Source organism: Lynx rufus, unplaced genomic scaffold (assembly GCF_022079265.1).
Source record: "Lynx rufus isolate CCGP_SWC_20201006 ecotype Redwood Valley unplaced genomic scaffold, mLynRuf1.p SCAF_6, whole genome shotgun sequence".
Classification (NCBI taxonomy): Eukaryota; Metazoa; Chordata; class Mammalia; order Carnivora; family Felidae; genus Lynx; species Lynx rufus.
In genome coordinates this window covers 102,710,303-102,734,441 of record NW_025814878.1, presented here as the reverse complement: position 1 = coordinate 102,734,441, position 24,139 = coordinate 102,710,303, and the positions used below count along the sequence as shown (strand labels likewise).

Below are 24,139 nucleotides of genomic sequence, written 5' to 3'. Positions count from 1 at the left end.
TTGGTCTTTCTGCTCCTACTATGTCTACTCCCTGCCCAACACAGCTGGGTGAGCTTTTCAAAATTACATCACACACACACACACACACACACACACACCCTTATACTTAAAACTTTCCCAAAGCTTTCCATCGCTCTTGGGATAATGGCAAAACTCCTTAGCAAGTTCAACAAGACCATGTGTATCAGGATTTAGTGCGGTTGTGAGTGATAGAAAACCCAGTTTAAGGGGGTTTGGATGGGTAAGATTTTATTTTCTCGTACAAAAAGTCTGTAGTTGAACTAGCTAGGATTGGCACACCAATTCCTCAACGTTTTCGAGGACTCAGCGCTCTGCTCTATCATCCATAGCAGATGGTTTCCACCTCGTGGTCCAAGAGGGCTGCTTGAGCACCAGCCATTGCAACCAAATCCCAGGCAGAGGAAGGAAGAATTGCACACAGCACTTCTATTGGCATCTTTCTGCCCAGAATTTAGTTACTAGCTGCAGCTAGTTGGAAGAGAGGCTAGAAAATGTAATTTTTATTTTAAGTGGTCATAAACAGCCAAAAAAGAGGAAGAAGAGAAAAATGGATGTTGGGCAATACTGGCAGTATATATCATACACTACATCTCCTGACCCCTCCTCTCTTCTTGAGTATCATCTCATTTCACGCTTCCTTCACCTCACCGTCTCTTTTTCTGTCACACTGGCTTTCTCCAGGAGTCCCACATATTTGCAACACTCCCTCCTCCCACAGACCCCTGCTTAGACTTCAACATTCTTCCCCCCTCTTCTTATTTAACTACTCATTCTCCAGACCTCAGCTCAAGCTGTATTTCCTCAGGGAATCTTCCTGGATTAGGTCAACCCTCCTATTTAGATGCTTATAGCATGTCGATTGTCCCATGGTTGCAATTACACAATTATGTATGCGATCGTTTGATTTTTTTTTTTTTCTGCCCCCACAGTGAGGTCAGGGTTTAGGTCTGGCTTTGCACAACACAGAGCATTCTGTGGGACATACTGTATGTGCTCAGTCAATATTTGTTGAATGAATTAATGAAAGAATTTAGCTATTATCTCAGATACGAGATAAAGGAGGCTAGGACTCTGCAAAAGATTTCGTAGGCAAGTGGCGGTGGGTGGCCAGGAGGGCTGGGGAGAGTCCTAAATGATTCCAAACGAGTAGGCTTTTGAGTGCGGCAGAGAAACGACTGACCTGGAACTCAGGAGACCTGTGTTCCGGTCCTGGCTCAGGCACCAAAGGCTGCAAGTTGGTTGCCCGGAGGCAGTGACAGATGGTCAGATGCTGGATATAGTTGCAAGGCAGACCCTACAGTCATTGCGGGTAGATTGGATGTGGGGGGGCGGGGGGCGGTGAGGGAAAGAGAGGGGTCAAGGGTTAGTCTTGGGGGTTTGGCTGAGCAAATGGAAGGTCATTTTATCAAGAAGGGGAAGCCAGTGAGAGGAGCAGGGTGTAGGGAGAGGAGGATCCCAAGGGTTTCTTTGCAAATGAATCGCGGGTTCCCACAGGCGGCTGTGCATTTCACCTCTGCTGCAGGCATCTCCAGAGCAAGCCCAGCCCCAGGCTGGTGGGTGTGAGTGGTGGTGGCTGGGAATGCCAGATGGATGGAAAAAAAAAAAAATCGGCCTTTCGAGGTGGCTAGTTGCCAGCCAAGAAATGATTCAGTCTGATTCAGCAATAAGATTGAAAAGAAAGTGGTCAGAAGACCTTGCCCCTGCAGGCTTGGCGGGAAGCAGTCACTTTCTGTTAAAGGTCGGTGAGCGGTGAGAGGGAAGACATATCCGTGCATTGGCCACTGCAGCCGTCTTCGAAAATTCAGGGAAGGATAATCCCATACCTACAGCTTCATGTCCTTCCTCCCAATCTTTATTTTACACATCTTTCTGTAAGCAGTTGAACTCATCCACAAAGCACGATTTGGCAATTTCCTTTCTCACTAAACAGCAGAGCACATGTTTCCTAAATTGCTTTCCGGAGAGGATGTACCGATCCACTCTACTCCAAACAGGGTGTTAGAATGCCTCTCTCCTGGCAATTTTTGAAAAGTCTACAAGTGAAAAATAGCAATTTCTTATTCTTAATTCCTAATTGTTTCCATTTATCATTCACTGTTATTTCAATTTGCAATTATTGCGTGCCTAGAGAGAATGGACATTTCTCAAGTGCTTATTAGTTATGTATCTTTCCAATATATATTTTCATGTATATATTTTTCAATATATATTTTTTCAATATATATTTCAATTCATAATTCATTCTTTGTAATGTTTTTTTAAAGTTTATTTATTTCGAGACAGAGCGCAAAAGAGGGCAGCAGAGAGAGAGAGAGAATCCCAAGCAGGCTCCGCACTGTCAGCGTGAAGCCCGATGCGGGGCTTGAACTCACGAACCACGAGATCGTGACTTGAGTCGAAATCGAGTTGGGAGCTTAACTGACTGAGCCACCCAGGCACCCCATAATTCATTATTTTAATTTGCAATTCCTTCATTTCTAGAGCAAATGAAACCTTTACAAATGCTTATATATATATATATATATATATTTTTTTTTTTTTTTTTCAAAACTGACTTCTGCAAAGATATTTCTGGGATGGTAAATAGGAACCAGAATCACCGAAATTTAGTTAAAACTCACCCTTCCCACCTCGGGAAGTAGCATCTCCCCAAAATGGCTGTAAGTATGAGGAAGGCGGGGGTAGCAACGGGGAGAGGAAGGCCGTGGTGGAAAGGGTGGACTCAACGGCTGGGTGACCCCAGTTCCCACGCCAGCCTCAAGTACACCTTTGTAAGGCTGAGGCTCCAAGCTCTCTGAGCAAACCAGTGCTAACCAGTGCCTGAGGCAACCCGAGAGCCAACAGGCCCGTCTCCGCTCCTTCAGGGTAGGGACTATGTCTGGGTCAGCTGTGTCTCCAGGGCCTCTATGGCACCTGGCGCGTCGCCAACCCTGGGCGCAGACTTGTTCCATGACCGGCTACTGGGAAGACCGAATAGTTGCTCGGAGAGAGGAGACTGTGTCCCTCTGTGTTCTCTGTTCTGTTCTCTGCCGTGTCACTAGCCAGCAAGTCCCTCCCTCGCACAGGCCTCCACCTCTACACCTTTGCAAGTTAATCCGAACAATAGCAAACATTCCTTCTAACTCTGAAATTCCACGAAAACACCCGGGGTGTTTTGCTTCTCTTTGTTTAGTTTCCTCATCTAGGAAACAAGATGAAAATGTTGACCTCCCACGGGGTTGCCACATAAGTTATGGGGCACTCAGTTACCCCTGAATGTCAGATAAGCAAGGAATAAGTTTTGTAGTGTAAGTTTGTCTCAAATAGTGCACGACTGTATAAATAATTGAAGCACTGAATGATTAAACAACATCCAGCTGGATCAGTTTATTGCGTTTGTGGCTGTGTTTCTGGACTGCTGATGATTATATGGCATTCATTCAACGAGTATTTATTGAGCATCTATTAGATTGTTTAGGCCCTGGTGACACAGCAGAGAATGAAATAAAGCAGTATCTCTGTTTTTATAGGAATGACATGCTGATAGACAAAAAAAAAAATACATAAAGTATCAGGTGGTCATAATGTTCAGAAGACTAATAAAGCAGGATACGGGTCAGAGACCATGTGAGGGGGTGAAGGGGGGAGTTGAGCAATCTGATTAACTTGACCCTCTGCACCTGGGAGCCCCCAACCTCCACCAAGAGCTGTGTTTGTAACAACAGGACCCTGACGTTAGTTTATGGCAGTCAATGAAGCTGCATAAAAATGATGTCATTGATTCAAAGGCGCATGTCCAAATAAGGGATAAAATTATCAGTTGCAGGGATGGAAGAGAACTATAAATCATTCAGTGGAGATTTTAGCTGAGCTGGGGCTGCAACCAAGTTTCCTGACAGCCCGGAGAAAGTTCAGGAAGGTAATGCGCTTGTTAAAAAGATGCTTCTGTTTTCAATTCTATTTGCCAGTCAGGGCGGATTGAGTCCTGACAACTTGATGTGTTTTTGAAGTCTTAGCTGGAACAACAGTGAAAGAGTTTCTTCTTTAAGAAGTCTTTATGCCTCGTGAAGCCAGTGCTCTTAGGTTCAAGGCTGGGCGGGGGACTGTCAAACTAACTGCGGGAGAGGCCACCTCTCCTATCTCCTGCCAGCCGAGAGACATCAGTCATTAGTCTCATTACTGTAATTATCTTCAGGATCACATCAGGCTTCCAGGTTGCTTTTATCCCTGGTTACTCCGGTTGCTATGGCCACGAATCCTATGTTTTATTGCTAAGCTGTGTATTTGGTCTATACCTTTGCTATGCAAGGCGTGGTTCCCAGGCCGGCGGCATCCACATCTTCCGGAAGCTGGCTAAAAATGCAGCCTCAGGCCCCACCCCTGACCTGCTGAATCACAGCCTGTCCTAAAGTTTAGGAAACACTGTGCTAGAACATTCTATGTGCTTGCTTCCATTTCATTCCACACATTAGACGGCTCTTTGCTTTGCTGCAAAAGCCTCCTGTCTGCTATGTGGAGCTCATTAACATCTTCCTCTAGTAAAACGAGATCAGTTTGTAGAGTTTTTCTTATCGTTTTCAACTCATGGGAGTTCTGTGCTTAGACGTGTCTGGGGTTCTTGGTTTACAAAAGAAGATCATCACAGAAGCCTGAGGAAATTAAGGTTTGGTGGAGAAGAGGCAGTTCTGTGAAAACCAACAGGAGAAAGTACCCAGGAAGTTTCCACCAGAGGCGTTTTTAGGCAAAATAGTGGCGTCTCCACAAATTCTGTTCCCCCGAAGAGTAAGCGCCTGTAGTCCCATCAGACGTAATTGCCAACCACACAAACTGGACACGACACCTGAGCATCTGAGGCCTGTGGGCCCTGAGAGAACACTTGGGTGCCAGAGTCAGAATGCACGAGGGAACCAGCTCTCACCAGGTGACCCGGGCTTCTCCGAGTCCCAGCCAGACCCAGGTGAAGGGACAGCTCACCGGTGATGAGCGATGAGAGCACGCCTGTTCACCTTCCCAGGGGGATAGGTTTGCTCACTGCCTCTTTCATCATGGTGCCCTTCCCAAGATAACAAGCTGAGGTAAGTCCTGCCTCCGAAAGTCTTGGAACCCCTGAAGGGCAGAGCATATAGGGGGGCTCCCCCAACAGACAATGCAGAAAGCCAAGAGTAGACACACTCCAGCTGGGACTGGGAGCGAGGCCTCAGAGAGGTGAGCACGGACCATCTACCCCAAGGCAGGAAACAGGGCAGCTGAGACGGCTGAGGGAAGGTCGTTTGGTTTGATGTGGACCCTTCGATGTGAACTTGGTAAACCATGTTACCATACCCGGTCACAAAGAGCTGCCTCCCACTTTCTTTCTGGAGGCCCAGGGGATTAGGAGAGAACTAACAAAGGTGGGTTTGTAAAGTCCTTCCAGGTCTTTGAGAGCAGCCCGCTCTAGGACCTCAGATCAAGGCTTCAAGTTGAAGATTTTTTTTTTAATTTTTTTTTTAATGTTTATTTATTTTTTTGAGACAGAGAGAGACAGAGCATGAACGGGGGAGGGTCAGAGAGAGGGAGACACAGAATCTGAAACAGGCTCCAGGCTCTGAGCTGTCAGCACAGAGCCTGACGCGGGGCTCGAACTCACAGACCACAAGATCGTGACCTGAGCCGAAGTTGGCCGCTTAACCGACTGAGCCACCCAGGCGCCCCTTTATTTATTTAAAAAAAATTTTTTTTGAATGTTTATTTTTGAGACAGAGAGAGACAGAGCATGAGCAGGGGAGGAGTACAGAGAGAGGGAGACACAGAATCGGAAGCAGGCTCCAGGCTCTGAGCTGTCAGCACAGAGCCCGACGCAGGGCTCGAACTCACAGACCGCAAGATCGTGACCTGAGCCGAAGTTGGCCACTTAACCGACTGAGCCACCCAGGCGCCCCTGAAGATTTTTGAAAGCAGGCTGATCAGTCTGGGAAGTGTCCCAGAGGGATCACTGCGCCCAACCTTCTTGTACAGATGGGGACATGAAACCAAGTCTCTAAGCGGGGGATGGGACTAGCCCAAAGTTCCATGGCACTTTCTGGCAGAGTGACAGTCGGCACTCAGGTCATCTGGCTCCTGTCCCCAAACTCTTTCAACTGCCCCCTGAGAGCTTGTCTTTGCTGGGGCAGTGAAGGGGGCCATCCGTTTAACACACTTCTGCTTCTGAGAATAGTGGGCAAGGGCCCTCCTTTCAGTGTCCTCTGCAAGATTGCCTCCACCCAGGCTGCGACTCTGCACGGTCCCCCAGGCCCCCACTGTCTTCACAGTAGGGCCACCAACTACACCTCAGGGGAGACCCTGACCCACCTGGATGCCTGGTTGGACTCCATGATCTCCCTGCCTCTGAATTTCTATGCTCAGCCCCACCCCCTTCCCACTCTGTTCTTGGTACATGAACAACCCACTCTTCCTTACTAGACTGCAAGTCTGGGGTGGGAAGTAAATGTCCACCTTCTCAGTTCCTTTAGCGCCCAACGTGCAGCCGGGCATACAGCTGACACGCCACACCTGCCCGTGTGACCCTTTCTCCTGTCTTCCCTTGACAGATTCGGAGCCCAGTACGTTGGACTCTCCGTCTTCCACCACTCTGTTCCTCTCCTCCGAGGAGCCGGGCCCCTCCACCGCCGCGCTGCCTTCTCCCTCCTCCTCCTGCGAGCCCCAGGCCTTTTCCCCCGGCGCCTCGGTGCTGCCCCCGCTGCTGCCGCCGCCCCCCGCGGCCGCCGCGCCCCCGGGGCGCGCGGGCCTCTACTCGGTGGTCGTCTCCTCCCCGGAGGCGGCCCCGCGCCTCGGCGACTGGCTGCCCGGAGGCCCCGCGGCCACCCCTCCCGGCGTCCGCAGGGATGAGCGGGAGCGACCAGGGCCCGAGAGGGGCCGCGCCCCGCGCCCGGGCGCAGCGGGCAGGGAGGAGGGCGCCGAGGCCCCGGCAGCCTCCCCGCCACCCTGCGCCCCGCACGCCGCTCCCGCCAGCTTGGAAGCCAGCGTCGGGGACATCCTGGCGGAGCTGCGGACCATGAACGGCCACCTGGACGTCATCGCGAGGGCCCTCACCAAGCTGGCCTCGTCCCTGGCGCCTCCGCCGCAGCCCCTGCAGGAGGCCCGGGACGCCAACTAGTTAACCGAGCTGCCGCCGGCCTGTGCACCTTAGCCGCGCTCAGCCAAGGGACCCCCAGGGCACCGGGCCTCCCCGCCTGCCCGTCGTCACCGGGGAGCCCAGCAGAGGCAGCAGAGGAGGGGATTACTCTGCCGGGCGTCTCGGTCTGAAATGATGGTGCTTCCCAGGCTCTGGGCGGCCAGGCCCTTTCTCAGCAAAAGCACGGCTGCCCCCCACCCCTCCCTGGGCTCTCCTGCCCTTCCAAGGCCCTTCTCCTCGTTTTGGAAAAGGCCTTGAGCTCTGGCAGGATTGGTGGCCCTGGATGGCGGTGGGACCTCGGGAAGGATGCTCCGAGAACCATCCTCTCGCGTCCCACACGTGCATGGAGGGAAAGCAAGCCGGCTCCAGCTTTCCTCGCCGGGTTGTTGACGGTGTATCTGATCTCTGGGGCCGTTTATGTATTTCTTTCGAAAGAGTTATTTTTGGCTGATTAACTTTATTTTTTTCTCATTATAACCACATTTTAAGAAGTTTGGGAAATAGAGAAGTGAAAAAAAAATCTGACGTATTTGGAGAAGGGGGGATATTTAAGTCTTTCTTATGAATAAGAAAGTATTTGAGTCAGAAATAAAAATTTTATATGTACTCTCTGGATGTTGGCCTCACTCTGCTTCATTTGTTCCTTTGCACGGGCCCCTGTTCTTGGATGTTTGTCCCCGGCCCTCTTTACTCCTTTGGATCTTATTTCAACTTTTCTCATGCCTGTGAAGAATAAGTTTCTAAAAGTCCTCATGATTCTTTTCTAAAACTCCCTGACTCCCCTGCATTTGGTAAATCCATCCCTTTCCTCTGGCTTGGGGAAGAAACTGAGTCACGGAGTGACTGGACACTACGGAGGAAGCCAGCATCCCTGGCGTGTACCCGCTAGGTGCCAATGCCACCACCCACCCCAGCTATGATAACCAAAATGGTCTCCATCCCTGCTTGGGACCTAGATGGAACTTCAGAAGTCTGGAATAATCTATGCCCTCCAAGATCTCACTTCCCATAAGGAGGCAGGGTTCTTCTCACTTTCCCATTCGAATTAGAATTCTAGTGGAATTAGAATTCATTTGTCAGAAGCAGATCTATTGCTCTTTTCCTGGAAATGAACCAAGGGTCAGAAACCACATTGCAGAGTACAAGCCCATTCCGGAGCATTTGCAAGGCACACGGCTGATGGGCTGAGGCCAGCAGCTGCCTGGGCTCTGTAGCTCTTGGCACACCCAATGCATCGCACACTTCGGTGGGCAGGACCCACCCGGAGAGCTTGTTAAGATGCTGATCCTACCTTGGTGGCTCCGGGGTGGGGGCCTGAGACTACATTTCCAATCAGCTCCGGGGGATGTTGACGCTGACACATTGTGAGTAGCACGTGAGTGGCAAGGGCCTTTCTGCTTTGGGATCCCTGCTGGTTCAGGTTGCTTGTCTTTGCACCCTGCAGTGGCCTAGATGCCCCAACCTCTCACCAAAACTTTCACTGAAACTCTGGGGGACTTTCTGTTTTCAAAGCCAAGGCATATGAAGTCTAGCCACCCACTTCCAAAGAAGCTTCACTGGTGTTCAAACCAATTCAACATTTATTTCTTGGGGGGTCTACAAGGCTGGTGCCTGCGGGGGTGGTGGCGTGGGGGAGACACAAGGATGAATAGAATAAGGGCCCTGCCCTGCGGGGGCTCCCCGCCTAGTGTCCCACACAGAGAGGGATCGTCAATTCCAGTGCGTAAACAGCTTGAAGGTGGGGGTGGGGCGAAGCAGCTGAGAGTGGTGAGAATAGTAGTCACAGAGCCCAGGCTTCTCACTTTGACTTTGGGAGAGTCATTTAACCCCTCTTGCCTCGTAGCATGTGCTCCGTCATGGGCTATCAGGAGCCGACTTGGATCTTACGGGGGCTTTGCGCGCCAGAAAGTGCTGTCCTGACCGGTGGGGATCATTACCTCCTCTCTCCTGGGTCCTGTGTCAGGAGGCGCTCAGTAGAGGGTAAGTCACACACATCTGAACTACTCCTGTATCTCTGACTGACTAAGCCCCCCCCCTCCTTCTTTTTTTTTTTCAGGAAAAGAATCCATGGCCCAAAGTGACTGTGCTTTGTTCTGCTGTTTCGCTGAAGAAACAGCTAAGCTGACATTCAACCACAGCAGCCAGGAACCTCATTGGTACCGGGTTCTTGCTCATACGCTCATTCAAACGCATAGGTTCTAATTTTAAGGGACTTGTGTTGCATTAGATTAGAAACAACAAAAGACTAAGTCTTTCCAGAACAAGGAGGGGCTGGCATATAAATCCTAGATTCAGATACAAGGATTGAATCCTTTGGTCAGAACCCCGGTATGCGTATGTGAGATTGGGGTTGAGGAGATCAGAAGAAGTGGCTTATGGAACACACGTTCCATCTAGCGAGAGCAGAGGAACGTCTGGGAGCCTGTGCTGGGTGAGCAGAGCCTCAGAAACCCAGCCTCGTCCAGGGTTTTTGGAGAGGGGGCTGAAGGGGGGATAGGAGGGATGGGACTTTGCAGAAGGTAGAGCCAAGGCTCCGGAATTGAGTTCAAACCAAAAATCAGTTTGAAGGGACTGCGCAGAAAAAAAAAAAAAAAAAAAAAAAAAATCCTAGGTTGAAGTTTCCCTCCGAATGACACTGATCTGTCCTGATACCTGTTCGGCCCGAGGCTTTAGGTATCTTGAGGGTTGGCACGACGTGAGGCAAGTGCACGATGGTTCAGGGTGACAAGCTGAAGGTCAGCAGAAGGCCGATGGCAGAGACGCGCAGGCTGAAGTCAAGGTCGCACCTACCAGCTGTTACAGTAGCTCATCTTCCTGAGGTAGTGAGGGGCCCGTTTTTGAGGGCATTCCAGTAGAGACCCGATGGGGAGCTGCTGGTGCTGAAGCAAACGGATTTCCACACTGCGTGGGGCAGTGATTTAGAGACCCTCTCACTCTGGGGCGCCTGGGTGGCTCAGTCAGTTAAGCGTCTGACGCTTGGTTTCGGCTCAGGTCATGGTCACAGGGTCAGGGGATGCAGCCCCGCATTGGGCTCTGTGCTCACAGTGCAGAGCCTGCTTGGGAACCTCTCTCTCTCTCTCTCTCTCTCTCTCTCTCCATCTCTGCCCCTCCCCCACTCGCACGTGCTCTCTTGCTCTCTAAATAAATAAATAAATAAATAATGTTTAAAGAGCCTCTCATTCTAAATTTGAAGTCATTCTTGGTTCTTCTCTCTCTCTCGTGCCCATACCTGATCCAACAGCAAATCACACTGACTCTACCTTCTGAAGAGTGCAATTAAGCAAGCGCTTCTCACTGCCTCCCCTGCTGCCACTGGCCAAAGCCACTATCCTCTTCCACCTGAGTTATTCCAGTAGCCTCCTAGCGGGTCTTTCTGCTCCCTCCCTATTCTCACAGAGCGGCCAGGATGGTCTTTGAAAAGCATTTCTAACCAAGGGGCTCCTCCGCCCAGACTCTCCGGTGGCTTCCGTCTCAGAGTGAGAGCCAAAGTTTGACATAAGTTGGTCTCCTATGCTCTGCCTGATCCCGTCTCTTATCACCGTCCTTCGGGCTAGTCACACAAGCCTCCTTGCTGCTTCTCCCATGCAGGGGGCACATTCTACCTCAGGGCCTTTGCACTGGCTATTTCTTCAGTCTGGACCACTCTTCCCCCTGAAAAGTCACATGACTTGCTCCCTGACCACCTACAGGTCTTTGCTTAAATCTCCTTTTAAAAGTTGTAACCCCCTCCCTAACATTAACCCTCCACTCTCCAGATGCAGTTCTTATTCTCCTTTTTCTTTCTTTTTTTTTTTTTTTGGCCTCGCAAAAAATCACCACCCTGCACACTACATGCTTACTGTGTTTTTTGTCATTAGAATGTCAGCTCAACAAAGGAAGGACTTGGTCTCTTTTGTTCTGCTGTTATCTCAGCATACTGCTTTTTCAAAAATAAACGTGTTTGGGGGCACCTGGCTGGCTAAGTCGGTTAAGTGTCCGACTTCAGCTCAGGTTATGATTTCACGGCTCCTGAGTTCAAGCCCCATGTTGGGCTCTGTGCTGACAGCTCGGAGCCTGGATCCTGTTTCGGATTCTGTGTCTCCCTCTCTCTCTGCCTCTCATCCGCTTGCGTACGCTCTCTCTCTCTCTCTCTCTCAAAAATAAATAAACATAAAAGAATAACAAAAAAAAAATAAGTGTTTTGTAAAAGGGACACATCAACTGTAACAATTCAGACAATACAGAGGAGAACAAAGAAGAATATAAAACCCACCCGAAAACCCACCCCCAAGAGACAACTACTGTCCGGATTTGGGCAACTATTTGAAACATCTGTGTCTCTGTCCAAAATGCATGCCTATGTGTGTTTCTACTTAACTGTGATTGCACTGTGCCCGCCGTTCTGCAGCCTGGTTTGTTTCTTAACTTGATAATAGATGAAAATTTTTCCACTCAAAGAAATAGATGTTATATACGAAGCAAAAGTTACGTAACCAATCCTCTGCTTCGGTTTCTAGTTTTTCACGGTCATAAGCAGTACCGTAGTGACTATATCTGGGGCTTACATGTTTTTGCTCTTCTGTGTGTTGTTGAGGCAGATTCCTCAGAGGTGTGATTTCTGGACCAAAGGGCCTGTATACATTCCTACTTCTTGTTCTAGACCGCTGCTGTGGCTTCATCGGGCTTCAAAAAGGGGAAGTGAATAAACGGCAGGAGGAACGCAGGCGTCTTGGGGTGGTGCCACTCAAGAACCTGGAAAAAGGGGGAAATAAAATTAAGGCTGCCTCCTGACGGTTAAAATCAGGGTGTAGTGGGCCGAAACAGAGATGTGCAAAGCCACCTGGGAGAGATGAATCTTGGATGGTCACTCAAGCGGCGCACAGTCTGGGTCCTATTGGGAAACAGAAGCCGTCGAAGGTTTGTACGCAGAGGGGATCTCATTCGGGAGTTGGAAACGGGGGTGTTGGAAGGGCTGGAGGGGCCTGGACGGGAGGCCAAGGTTACCTAAGATGAGTAACTGCAGGGAAGCATTACCAGCCCTGGGCTGGAGTGGCCAAGGGGGCGCAGGACCAGTGTGGTTCCAAAGTCCTGGTGGTGGAGCTGAGCTGCCTCTGCCGGGACTCAGGAGCGACACTGCCAGGCCACGGCCCCTGCCACCGCAGCCATGGCCACCATCGCCCTGGGATATCTCTAGTGCTGTCACTGCTGTCTGAGACCCCTACCAGACCGTCGGGAGGAAGGGAGAGCATTGCTCCCCGTCTCCTCCCGCCTTCTGGCTCTAGGCCGGTGCCTCCCTTTCCCAGAATGCAGCTGGAAGCCTCACGGCTGGAGGGAGTCTGGGAAGTGTGGTTTGTGGGCCCTCCGCCCCTATGACACAGGACAGAGCACAGCTGACAGCAGATAGGCAAATGACCAGTGCCAGAAAGCAAGTTGAGTCAACGCAGCAGTATATCTAAAGAAAGCAGCTGTCTCTCAGAGAGCAAGCTCCGTGGGCCCCAGGAGGCACCACGGGGACACGCATGGGCAGTGCCCGTGCCAGCAGGGGAGGGCCTGCTAGACCCTCGGGGCCCAGGCACAGGTGGACACAGGGACCCCGGCTCTCTCATCTGATACCACTCGACAGTCTAGGGTGTACCAATGAGAGACTATCCCCGAGAGACCGCAGGGCAGACTGGCTGGGGTCTGGAGCCTTCTTGGGGGGCTCCTAGGTCTTGGAAAATAGTAAGCGAACCCATGGGTGTTGCCACTCTGGGAGATAGGAAGCTGGCCCTGGGACTTGCCCTTGGACATGTTCCTTTATCTGAAGGACATACGCACTAACACTTATTGGTCTCCTATCTGGCATCCGGCCCTGTGCTGTGTACTCTATCTACATAAAAGATCTTACGATTTTGGCATAGCAACCCTGTCAACAAGGCTGGGAGCTAGGGCCTGTAACACCCATTTCATTGATCAGGAAATTGAGGCACAAAGAGGTCGCGTGACGTGCCCGTGGTCACACGGCTGGTAACCGACAGGGCCTGGATGTGTCTGTCTCCAATGCCCTGGCTGTGCCACCACCCGGGGTTGCCTATCACACTGTTTGGACTGTTTCCTTTCTGAAGCAGGTCAAAGACCCAGGGCTGTTGACTTGCCTTTGGCTGGTGATTCTCCCCCAGGGTGATACTCGAGGTACTCTCTGGAAGTTACAGGCTCTGAAAAAATGAGAAAACGCCAGCACTGGAATAATAAACCAGAAAACGAGGGGCTCCCCCCCTCCGCCTTCTCCCACCCCCGGCCACCACACCGGTGGTCCCATACATGTTGGGCACGGGGAGTGAGAGGAGACCCTGGACGACAAGACAAGGAAAGGGGAAGAGTGGATGAGGACAGAGGCCAGAAGGAATGTGCCAACTTGGTGGCTCCGAAGTACCTTTGAGGTCAACGTGGTTAACTGCATTACGTATACAAGGTGACTTGGCTACAATGATAATTTGTTTCCCTTGTTCCTTACCCCCTCGGCCCCCTGACATAAACAGTCGACTCTGCGTGCAGGGCCAGAACATGCAGGGACTTCTGCAAGGGCCCGAGGTCCCAGTATTAGAATCTCAAGCTCCAGGGACATTTTCTCAGCCTCCTGTAAAGCCAGGGCCCCAGCAAGCAGCAAGCAGGCTGACTCTAACCTTGGCTCTCACGGATGAGGCTGGCCAGTGCCCAGGAGGCTCAAACCATTCCCACAAAGCAAATGTGCAAAGCCTCTGATGAGAGGCCACCGGGAGCATCTTCCAAGGCTCTTGGCTCCGGCTCCTTCCTCCAAAACGCACCAAGTGCTGTTTTCTACTGCCCCCATGCTCTCTGGAGGGCACTGCACTGGCCCGCCGTCCCTTCCGGAGCGGGCACACTGTATTCCGTTCGCCCTGTCGCTGCTATGCCCGGCCCCGTCGGGACACGGAGCCGGTGCTCGGCAAATGTTGATGGAGGGCTCCGTTGTTGGGGGGTGGGGGTGGGGAGCGGTCCCCGGGGTCCAGTCTGGCAGCGATGGCCCCCACCTCTGGCTTCCTGAGCCCTTCCTGGGGCTGCCCGGATGGAGACGAAGACCTGTCCGCCCGCCAGGCTGGGGCTGGCCCAGGAGGGAAGGTCATGAAGACCTGCCTCCGCTGCAGATTCCAGGCCTCGCCTTTGCTTGTTTTCTGGGAGCCTTGGTGTCTGCCCACAATGGCATGGCTCGTTCGGCTGCCCGGATTCTTGGCGTGGAGGGCGGGCCGCACAACTTGTTTCCGTGGTGAGCATGGCAGGGATGGCCGGTGCTCCCTGGCCCAGCGCTCCTCCCGGTCTTCCTGAGCGGGGCGCGTGCCAAGCGGCTGCTCCCAAAGCGGGTTTTTTCCGACGGTGGGGGGGGGGGGGTCATCTCAAACCTGGCTGTGCCGTGAACTGCGGTGAACAGATCTAACAGATTTTATTCATCCCTTCCTCTTACGTCCCACCTTGTTCCCCAACGCGCTCGAGACGACTCCGTGACATACGACTTTCTGGAGGGCGCCTGGACCGCCTCTGGCCTGACCCCCTTCGCCGTGCCATCTTCCAGGAAGGGTCACAGAGGTCAATGACTTGCTCAGATGCGGGCGCTGAGCCGGAAAGGAAGTCCTGGGTTCTTCCAACCATAGCGCTTCCTGGCGCCCCCTTGAGGGAATCCTTCCAGCGGTGAGATGGGGCAGCCTGAAATAGTCCACCTCTTCCAACGCCCTTTGCCCCTGACAGTGGACACACACTCAACACGTGAACACACGCGTGGGACGGAGCCCACAGCGTGCATGAGAAAGAACATTGTGTTCGTTGTTCAGACCGAGGTCAGGCTAACTGTGGCCCGTAACCCGGTCTCGTTCAGCCTGGGAGCTAGGAGTGATTTTTACATTTTTAAATCATGAAAACAAGCAGCAGCAGCAGATGTGACAGAGATCAAATATGCCCTGCAAAGCCAAAAACATTCACCGTCTAACCCTTTGCAGAGAATGTTTGCTGATCCCTGGTCTGGACAACGCATTTGACTTTTCATCCAATGGTGGTAAACAATCCACCCGGGATACTGAAAACTCCCGTTCGTAAGCACGTCTATATGGTCATCTCTGTAGGGCTCCGACTGTGAAATTTAGGATTTGCAGCTTTCTCCCTTTCCCCGTCAGATGCCTGGGACTTTTCTGAGTGGTCTTCCTGCTGCTAGATGCTTCTCTTCTCAGGATGAACCGTGGGGGTGCACCTACTGCCGGGAGACCTCCAGGGGTGAATCAGGGGGTCGAGGCTGGCAGCGGACATTTACTGCTGGTACCCACCATGGGCCACTACTGCGGGGAGGTGCCTTGCAAATGCTTGGCCCCGGGGCGGACCGGAGCACAGGACTCCCAAGAATGACAAGGACAGTTTCTTCTGCCTCAAAGCAAAACAGAAAGATGCTTGTGATCTGAGTACCTCTATTTCCTCCCCACCAAGGCAGGCTTCTCAACTGGTTCCTGTCTATTCAGGCCGCTCATTTCTTTAGAGTTACTGAACCAGAATAACCACAAATGGAGCCGGAAGCACATGATAACCCGCTGAACTCTGCGCGGCCTTGGCGGGGCTTCTCCTAGCGCACGTCCGTCCGAAGCCTGCCCCGTTTCTGCAGCCGCAGCTGCGTGCTTTCCAGCCAGCACCCAGCAGCGTCTGGGGCTCTGTCTCCGGCTAGTTCCTTCCACAGTCAAAAAAGAAAGAGGGGGAAAAAGTGACAGGAGACGGAACCGGGAACATTCAAACCCATCAGAGCTGTTCACGGTTGTGAGAGATTTACAGGCAGGCAGTTTGGGGTTTAAATGTGAAATGACACCAGAAGCCTTTAATGTACAGGGGGGCTCTAAGCCTGATCTGGGAGCAGAAAATAGTCGGTGAACTCCCCTCTCGGAGATCTTAGGAGTTCTGTTCTATTGACTCCAGGCGGGGCTGCAGCCACAGTGCACTTCATGGGCTCATAAATATAACATTATTGGACCGAAAAACCAATCCTTCTCCAACTGATTAGGCCCAGATTGGTCAACCCATAAATCAACACTGAATGAGAGCTATAAAGTTGTGAATCAATGTGTCCCAGACCTCCAAACCGGAATGAAAACGTTGGAATAAAATAGCTGGAGTACTTCCAAGATCCTTCTCATCCCCTCCTCCCACCAGCCCCATATCCTACGACGCTAATTTTAAAAGCCCCTTCTCTTTTCTTCTCTTCTCTCTTTTCTTTTCTTTTTTCTTTCCTTTTCTTTTCCTTTCCTCTTTTCTTTTCTTTTTTCTTTCCATTTCTTTCTTTTTTTTCTTCCTTCCCTCCTTCCTTCCTTCCTTTCCTTCCTTCCTTCTTCCTTCCTTCCTTCCTTCCTTCCTTCCTTCTTTCCTTCCTTCCTTCCTTTCCTTCCTTCCTTTCTTCCTTCCTTCCTTTCTTCTTTCTTTCTTTCTTTCTTTCTTTCTTTCTTTCTTTCTTTCTTTCCGCTCCTCAGTCTGGCCGTGGACAGCATTTCAGGGCAGGAAATTTGGTCTAGAAGCGAGGGTGAGGAGGCAAGAGGCTGACCGGTTACATTTCTGGTCAGGACCGCGCTGCCTCTCTGTTGTGTCTCCCCGGCTGGGGTCTCCACCTGTGGCTGAGAGGCGATGGCATTTGTCACCCACGTATGTTATGGAGCCAGGAAGGGAACAAAATACCCCACTGGCACATGGTGGCTGACACTGGTTCACGTTTGATCAATGAACGGATATTTAGATCCAATTAATTTCAGGGCTCTGGACCCCTATATTAAATAAATAAATATAATAACTCGTTCTCCTCTTGGAACTGCACAGCAGGTTCAAAAATGCCATGTGGCTGTCCCTACTGGACGTGGTCACCCTCTTTGGATCCGGGAGTTGAGGTTGTCTGCCGGGAACACTGCCCACACATTTCAGAGGGCGTTCTGTGTCCCAGTTCCTCTGGTGTTCTGAAGAAAAGTCTGTTTTCAGAATCCGCTTCTCCAAGGGCACTTGTGTGGCTCAGTCGCTTAAATGTCCGACTCTTGATTTCAGCTCAGGTCATGATCTCACGGTTTGTGGGTTCAAGCCCTGAGTTAGGCTCTGTGCTATTAGCCTCATGTCAGGCTCTATGTTTAGTGCGGAGCCTGCTTGGGATTCTCCCTCTCTGTCTGACCGTCCCCTGCTCGTGCTGTCTCTCTCTCTCTTCTCTCTCTCTCTCCTTCTCAAACAAATTTAAAAAACTTAAAAAAGAAAGGAATCCCGCTTCTGCAAAATATACTCCCCCAGTGTCCTCCCCACCTCTTTTTTACAGCATGCACACCCCGTTGCCCCTTCTGAGGGCTTATTGTTAAGTATCTGCTCTCCTGGGCTGGGAGCTCTTATTTCCCAATCATTCTGATGCCAAGCTCACCTGTCATCTTCCCCCTCTCGGGGACGACACGTGCATGATCCTGTACAAATTCCTTGAGTTGGTGGCCTCCTGGTTTTTCCCAGACACAGACTCAAAGGACTGGGTGGGACTTCGGTTTCATCCAGTTCCAGTTGCTCGTGTGGGGAGACTGAGGCACAGAGACGGGTACGCGCTTATCTAAAGTAGAAATCGGGCCTCTTGTAACCCATTCCACTCTACCCCAGGGCAAGCCCTATGCTGACTGCATTCTTGTTCTCCTCTGTAGAGAAAGAAGGTCCTTGTCAGGTTCTCCTGAAGCTGGTCTGAAAACACCATTTCTGTACAGTTGGCTGTTTCCTTTGGACACTTTCATTTTCTCCCATGTTTTCCTCTCTCCTTGCTGTGACTTAGAGGACCATGAACAGACAAGCCCAAGACCCCAGAGGAGAAATTCTCCCTTCCAGCGTGTGCCGCAGGGAGGAATGAGGCTGAATGACAGCACTATTTGACGAATGAGCTCCATGGAGGTGTTTTGCCACCAGCAGTCAGAGAAACCTTGCAGGATGTGTCCGGGGAAATGGATTTTGTAGGGTTAGCTAAAATCTGTACCACCCACTGCACAATAGCAGCACTGTGCAGAAAAGGCGGCTTTGAAACAGGTTCAGTTTTATGTTAGTTCCAAGTTCAGGTGAATGCCATTTCTGCAGCTGAAAGAGTTGTATTCCTCCTCCTAATCCCGATGCGGTCCTTGTCGTCTCGGCTCTTCCGCCATTTTAAAACTCCTGATGTTATCTCTCTACTTCCTGGGAAGACGTGAACCTCCCACAGTGAGCTGTAGGAAATAAAGTGATCACGCTGCTTGGACGTGACTCTTTTGGCAGCAGACCCGTGAGGGAGTGTCGGTGTGATGAACCCTACCACCTAGAGAACACTTTTCAGACACGTAACCCCTCTTTTAGCCCCTCGGTCTGAGGTCCCCTGGAAAGAGGAAGGGGAAGATTATAAACATGACGCTAATTCTTCACCCCGGCTGTGTCCATGCCCTTTGCCATGTCACCTTGTACTGCCCTCCAAGGCTGTGTCTGCGGTTGGTCATGAACTTGTTTTGGCCAACAGGATGAAGAGGAGCTGGGGTGTGTCGATTCTGAGCCTAGACCTCGAGAGGCCTTGCGGGTTCCTTCTTGCCCTCTTGACCGTGACAGCACGTGTGACCTAGCCTGCTGGAGAGGGGGGACCCCGAGGAGCAGAGCAGTCACCCAGCTGTGCCAGCCAAATCCCAGACATACGAACAAGCCCAGTCGTGTTTGGTAAGGGTCACTGAGCTGACCGCCGGCTGTCCCTTGATGTTTATTGTTATGTGTCACTGAGATCTCACGACGGTGAGGCAGTATCATTGTGGAAGTAGCTGACTGATACGGCAGTTACCCCATAAACTTTTTAAAATTTTTATTTACTTGTTTATTTATTTAGTTAGTTAGTTAGCTAGTTATATTTAGACGGAGAAAGAACATGAGCAGGGGAGAGGGGCAGGGGGGAGAGAATCCCAAGCAGGATTCACGCTTAACATGGAGCCTGACTTGGGGCTCGATTCCCATGACCCTGGGATCACGACCTGAGCCAAAATCAAGAATCAGACAACCAACTGGAGCCCCCCGGGCACCCCTATCCCCCGCCGCCTTTTTTTTTTAAACCACGTCTTTATTCCTTGTCTCAATCAACTGGTGCCTTAAACCCTCTGGTCTACACTATTAGAGGTTTACCTAATATTCATTTTTCCCTACTTCCTTGCTCGCAGAGCCATGTGCCCAGCTAAAAACCTACATTTCCCAGGTTCCTTTGCAGAAAGGAGTTGCCCTGTGATACTTCTTTGGCCAATGAGAAGCAGATGAGTATTGAGTAGAACTCCAGTGGAGACTCCCTTTTCCCTCCTCCTTTTTCTTGCCTCAAGCGAGACCATAATCCTGGAGGGTCCTATGACCCTGAGCTAACGGCATAGCTAAGAATGGCTGAGAGGAGAGACAGAAAGAGCGCGGGTCTTGGATAGTATGGTCACAATACTAACACTGTGCTGGTACTAGAAAGCCTTCTTTACGGACGTCTTGTTACATGAGGAAAAAAAGAAAAACTTCTAAATTATTTATGCTACTGTTTTTCAGGCTTCTCTTATTTGTAGCTTACTGTAATTCTTAATATCAGATTCTAGCACCCACTTTGTCCTCTTTCGGAGAAAATGCTTAGAACAAATAAATAAAGGTGCTTTCTAAAGATATCTCCTAAAAACTATGACTGCTAAGTACTATAGAGGTTAACCAATTATCCACAGAAAATAACAATAATCTCTATGCACTTATATTTATACATAATATTTGTTAATAATTTTCAAAGCTCATGATGTTATTTGTCCCCCTTAATAGACTTGTGATTAGTATCCCCTGTTCGTTCTGTGCTGGGGAAACTGAGGCATGGGCTGTTAAGTGAGTTCTCCAAAGTAAACAACCTGTTAGAGAGTCGGGGAGGGACTTATACCAAAGTAGAGTATGTCTTGGGCTGTGATTGGCATCTATTCAGAGAGACCAAAGGCAATTGAATCCTTTTAACTCTGCAGGACCATCCAAGACTTAAAACACACTTTAGGACAGACTAGTTTATGGGAAGGGGGAGAAGGAAGAAGGGGCAACTTTTTGCCTTTTGTATCCACAAAAGTATTTGCTTCCTCTTCTCTGCTCTCCTGGGAAGTAGAGTTGATTAACTGTGGCTCTGTCTTCCCAGAATTTCCTGGTGAATTCCTCAATAGTAGGACTATATGTTCTCTATTTTTATATTGCTGGCAGGACTTCTGGGTACACTTGTGCATGTTGGTCACTGCACAAGAGTGTTTGGCAGAGGAGTGAGCGAAATCCACAATCATCAGTCCGTGGGCCCCATTGTATTGTGATACACCAAGCAGTGCTTTTTTTTCCTAATTTACCCATAGATATTCTATAAAATAGTGGGACCCTTGGTCACTGGCACCTGGACCAGAATACAAGCTGCTTATTTGGAAAATGAATAACCCCCCAATGATTCCTTCTTTCTGCAGGTCATTTTGATCACGTTTTACTAGCAATAAAGTGTTGCTGGGATGGGAGTTGGTGAGTGTTAAGATCTTGTTTTCTCAGGCTGTCATACCTACAGAGGTGGGGCAGTCGTGGCAAGATTCAGAGACTGGAATACAAATAAAACAAACACCCACGATTTATTAAACATTTATTATGTGTCAGATAAAAAGCATTTTACACTCATTACCTCATATAGTCCTTACAGTAAAACGGTGAGGTAGGTTCTATTAACACTCCCATTTTAAAGATGAGGAAACTGAGGATGTGAAAAGTCAAGCATGGTGCTCGATGTCATATAGCTAGTAAGCGACAAAGCTTGGGTTTGAATCTAGGCTTATCTGATTCTAAGGTCTTTGTCCTTTGCCTTGCATTTTCCTAAACCTGTGAATTTTTGTCATTAGTGCAGGTGTAGCAGAGACAGTGGTATTCACCAGTTGGTCCCTGGACTCCCCTAAATTTCTTACTCTCACTTGGAATTAGGTTGGGGCCGTATGTTTGGGCTCTGCCAGTGGGATGTAGGTAGAAGTGATATACAACCATCCCCAGGTATGACCTTTAATAACATCCTGGATGAATCACTGTCCCTCTCTTCTTCTTTCCCAACCCAGGGCGTCAGATGTTGAGATGTCAGCATCTCAAAATGGAGGGAGCCTGGATCCACGAATCACTGCATAGACGAGAGTTGCCCTCAAGAACCGCCCGATCCACATTTGACTTTATGTAAGTAAGAAACGATTCTTTGTTATGTTCTTGGAGCACAGTGTAGCCTCACGCAACGAATGTAGCAGAAATGATAAGACTAATTTTATGCATTTATTTTATATCATGGCTTATAGTGCACAAAGAGTTTCTTGATTGTCATAACCTTGAGAGAGAAGCAGGGATTATAAGTCCCATTTGAAAGGCTAGGAAACTGAGGCTTAAAGAAGTGAAATGATTTGCTCAAGACCACATAGTTGGTAGGTGGTCAAATCGAGGTTAGGTTCTTGGTATTTTTCCCACACTGTGTAATTTTACAACTTCCTAGCTTGATGTTATAAAAAGCAAGCAATAACCTCAGAGGGAATGAGGGTCCCACTGTATAGAGTTCTGCAGATTAAATTAAACACCTTGAAGGACTACAAGGCTAGGTAGCCAGTACAGACAGGTGTAGTACATTCCAGTGGCTCATATTCTTAAGTCAACAAGCTGCAGGCGTCCTGTGGCTGCTCAGACTCCTGGGTGGTCCTGAGGGGCGTCCCAAGCCTAGTTCTTGAGCAATCTGGTGCACAGATCTCCAATCCGAACCACGGGCCTCGAATTAAAGACAAAATGTCACAGCTCTGGGTGAAAATCCTCAAGATCTCCAGAGAACAAGGGGCCTAATTTTCCTTCCTCACCCCCACACAGCAATCATCATTTTCTTCTTTAGAAAATTCTTCACAGTAGACAAAACACTTCCCTCTCCTTTGTCTCATTTAATTCTTACAGAAAGTGAGCATACTTTTTTTTTCTTTTTGGTGGAAAACTCAAAAAGGTTGATTTCTTCTAAGATTGTGACAGGGTTCTGCTCCTGAGAATGAAATCAGACCTTTATTGAGCTCATACTATGTGTCCGATCTCATTCAGTTCTCCAAGGTCAGTGTCACTGCCTGTTCTATAGTGATGAATCTGAAGCAGAGTCCAAAAACTTGTTCAAGGACACTGAACAAAGAAGGCTGCCCGTGGGGATCTATAAAGCCCACAGGAGAGTTCTCAACAAAGACAAGAAAGGGAAGGGCTGGAGGAGAAAAGGAGTCAACTCTCCCATCCTATACAAGGTATGTACCACAAACACCCAGGTTGACTTCTCGCAACTTTATCAGCCATCATCAATTTAACACTTTAGAAATCTGTCGTAGTCTTGGATCTCACCTCCCTTCAACCGATGGATCTCCAAATTCAATGTGGTCCCTTTTCCAGGAGTTTCTATTTAGTTGACTTCTAACTGATAACATTTTATACTAAGAAACGGGCTAGAATCTCTTTGCTTCGGTATTCTCTTCGTGACTTTGTAAACATTGGCCTTGGTCACGTTCAGTCTTTTTTTTGCTAACGAAAGTCTCTGAGTCTGTTTTTCTTTTTCTAGGTCAGGCTCCTGGGATTCTTCTCTTACGAGACCTGACGAGCTATCAATAGCCTGAATGTGACAAGGATCCAAGTCACCTCTGCTTGTGGTTATTTGTCATCCTCCGTTCCTTGCTGTGGTTGAGGGTTCATGTAGCACTCCCCCCCCTGTGAAACTCAGGCTGCTGAGACAGGGGACCAGCCTCAAAGCAAGATTTCTCTGCAGGGCCTCTAGCTGCCTGACTTCAGGGCACCCCTCACCTTGTACTCTGTATAGATGTCCCTTGGAGTTGGGCATTGAGGCAAGACTGTGGCCCTATTCTTTACTGACTCATGCACTCATTCATTCAGAAATATTAAACACTGGCTATCGCTTAGGAACTCTATTGATCTCTGAGGATGGAGAAGGGGATAAACCAGGTCAGTCCTAGTTAATGGTGACATACTGTCCACACCGGACCTCTTCGGAAACCTGGGAGTCGCTGTTGACTCTTCCTCCCCCTTAGCTACCACATCGTGTTCAAACACCAAGCCTTATCAATTTTGCCTTTGAAATATTCATCATGCTCATCTCTACTTCTGCATCCCAGCTAGCACAGCCCTACTTTAGGTTTTCCATACCCCTTTTTTTTATTATTATTATTGTCGTTCCCTCATAACTAGTCTGTCTGATTTGGTCTCATCCTCATTATTTTCTCCTCCCTACCTGAGCAAGAAAGACTCACCTAAAATATATGTTTAAGTCACTCACTCAAACTTCAAAGGTTCCCTGTGGCCCAGCTAACATGGCGTACAAAGTCCATGTTCATGCTTTGGCTTTTACCCCTCTCTCCAGCTCTGCCGCTTAGTAGGCTCTTGACCACCAGAGTAAGATTATTCAGCCATATTGCCTTGGCTGACTCCATGTCCTCGGGGGGGGGGGGGGTGAGTGTGTCTTCTCCTCTGTCTGCACATCTCTTCTCCCACCTGTCACTTCTCTGACTTTGCTCCCTCCTCCCCATGTCCTTTGTAATTCCTGCATCAGGCTGAGTCCTCTCCACTCTTCAAGGCTTACTTTAGGGCCCAACCACTCCAGAAAACCTTTGTTACTTTCCCGACCACTCCACGACAGGTGCCTTTCCTCAGCGGGCCCACAGTATCCTTCCCTCATTGTTCTTAACATATGGACTGACAATTGTCATCAGGGCCTTTTGCTCTACTGTATTCTGGAAGGACTACTGAGAAGGACCAGAGTACTTAGCACATGATAGCTCCTGATTCACTTGTTGAATGAATAAGCAAGTAATTTCAACACAATAGAGAATAAGGGGGGGGGGGGGTGCTGGAGGGAGTGACTGACCCCAGCTGGGGAGATCAGAGTGTCTCAAAAGAGGGGATGACACAGGACTGCATGTTAACGAAAGCAGAGGAGCTTGTGGGTGGGGAGCGGCGAGAAAGCTACAC

At 49.7% G+C, this 24,139-nt stretch overlaps 1 protein-coding gene and 1 long non-coding RNA gene across 5 annotated transcripts in view; both read left to right on the top strand.

Moving 5' to 3' along the window:
• Positions 1–7,765, top strand: part of RUNX2 (RUNX family transcription factor 2) — a 235,203-nt gene extending 227,438 nt beyond the window's left edge. For all 3 annotated transcript variants that reach the window (XM_047101638.1, XM_047101636.1, XM_047101633.1), the window contains one exon: positions 6,567–7,765. In XM_047101638.1, coding sequence (XP_046957594.1) covers positions 6,567–7,132 — 566 coding nt within the window. In that variant the 3' untranslated portion in view covers positions 7,133–7,765. The remainder of the gene's footprint in view (positions 1–6,566) is intronic.
• Positions 7,766–11,938: 4,173 nt separating this feature from the next.
• On the top strand, positions 11,939–23,572 carry LOC124528993 (uncharacterized). Of its 2 annotated transcripts, none has more exons than XR_006966263.1 (4): positions 11,939–12,046; positions 21,220–21,331; positions 22,220–22,410; positions 22,719–23,572. It is a non-coding gene; the product is annotated as an uncharacterized LOC124528993 (long non-coding RNA). The 2 variants fall into 2 exon arrangements; XR_006966264.1 differs by lacking the exon at positions 11,939–12,046 and adding an exon at positions 18,700–18,820.
• Positions 23,573–24,139: the final 567 nt, after the last annotated feature.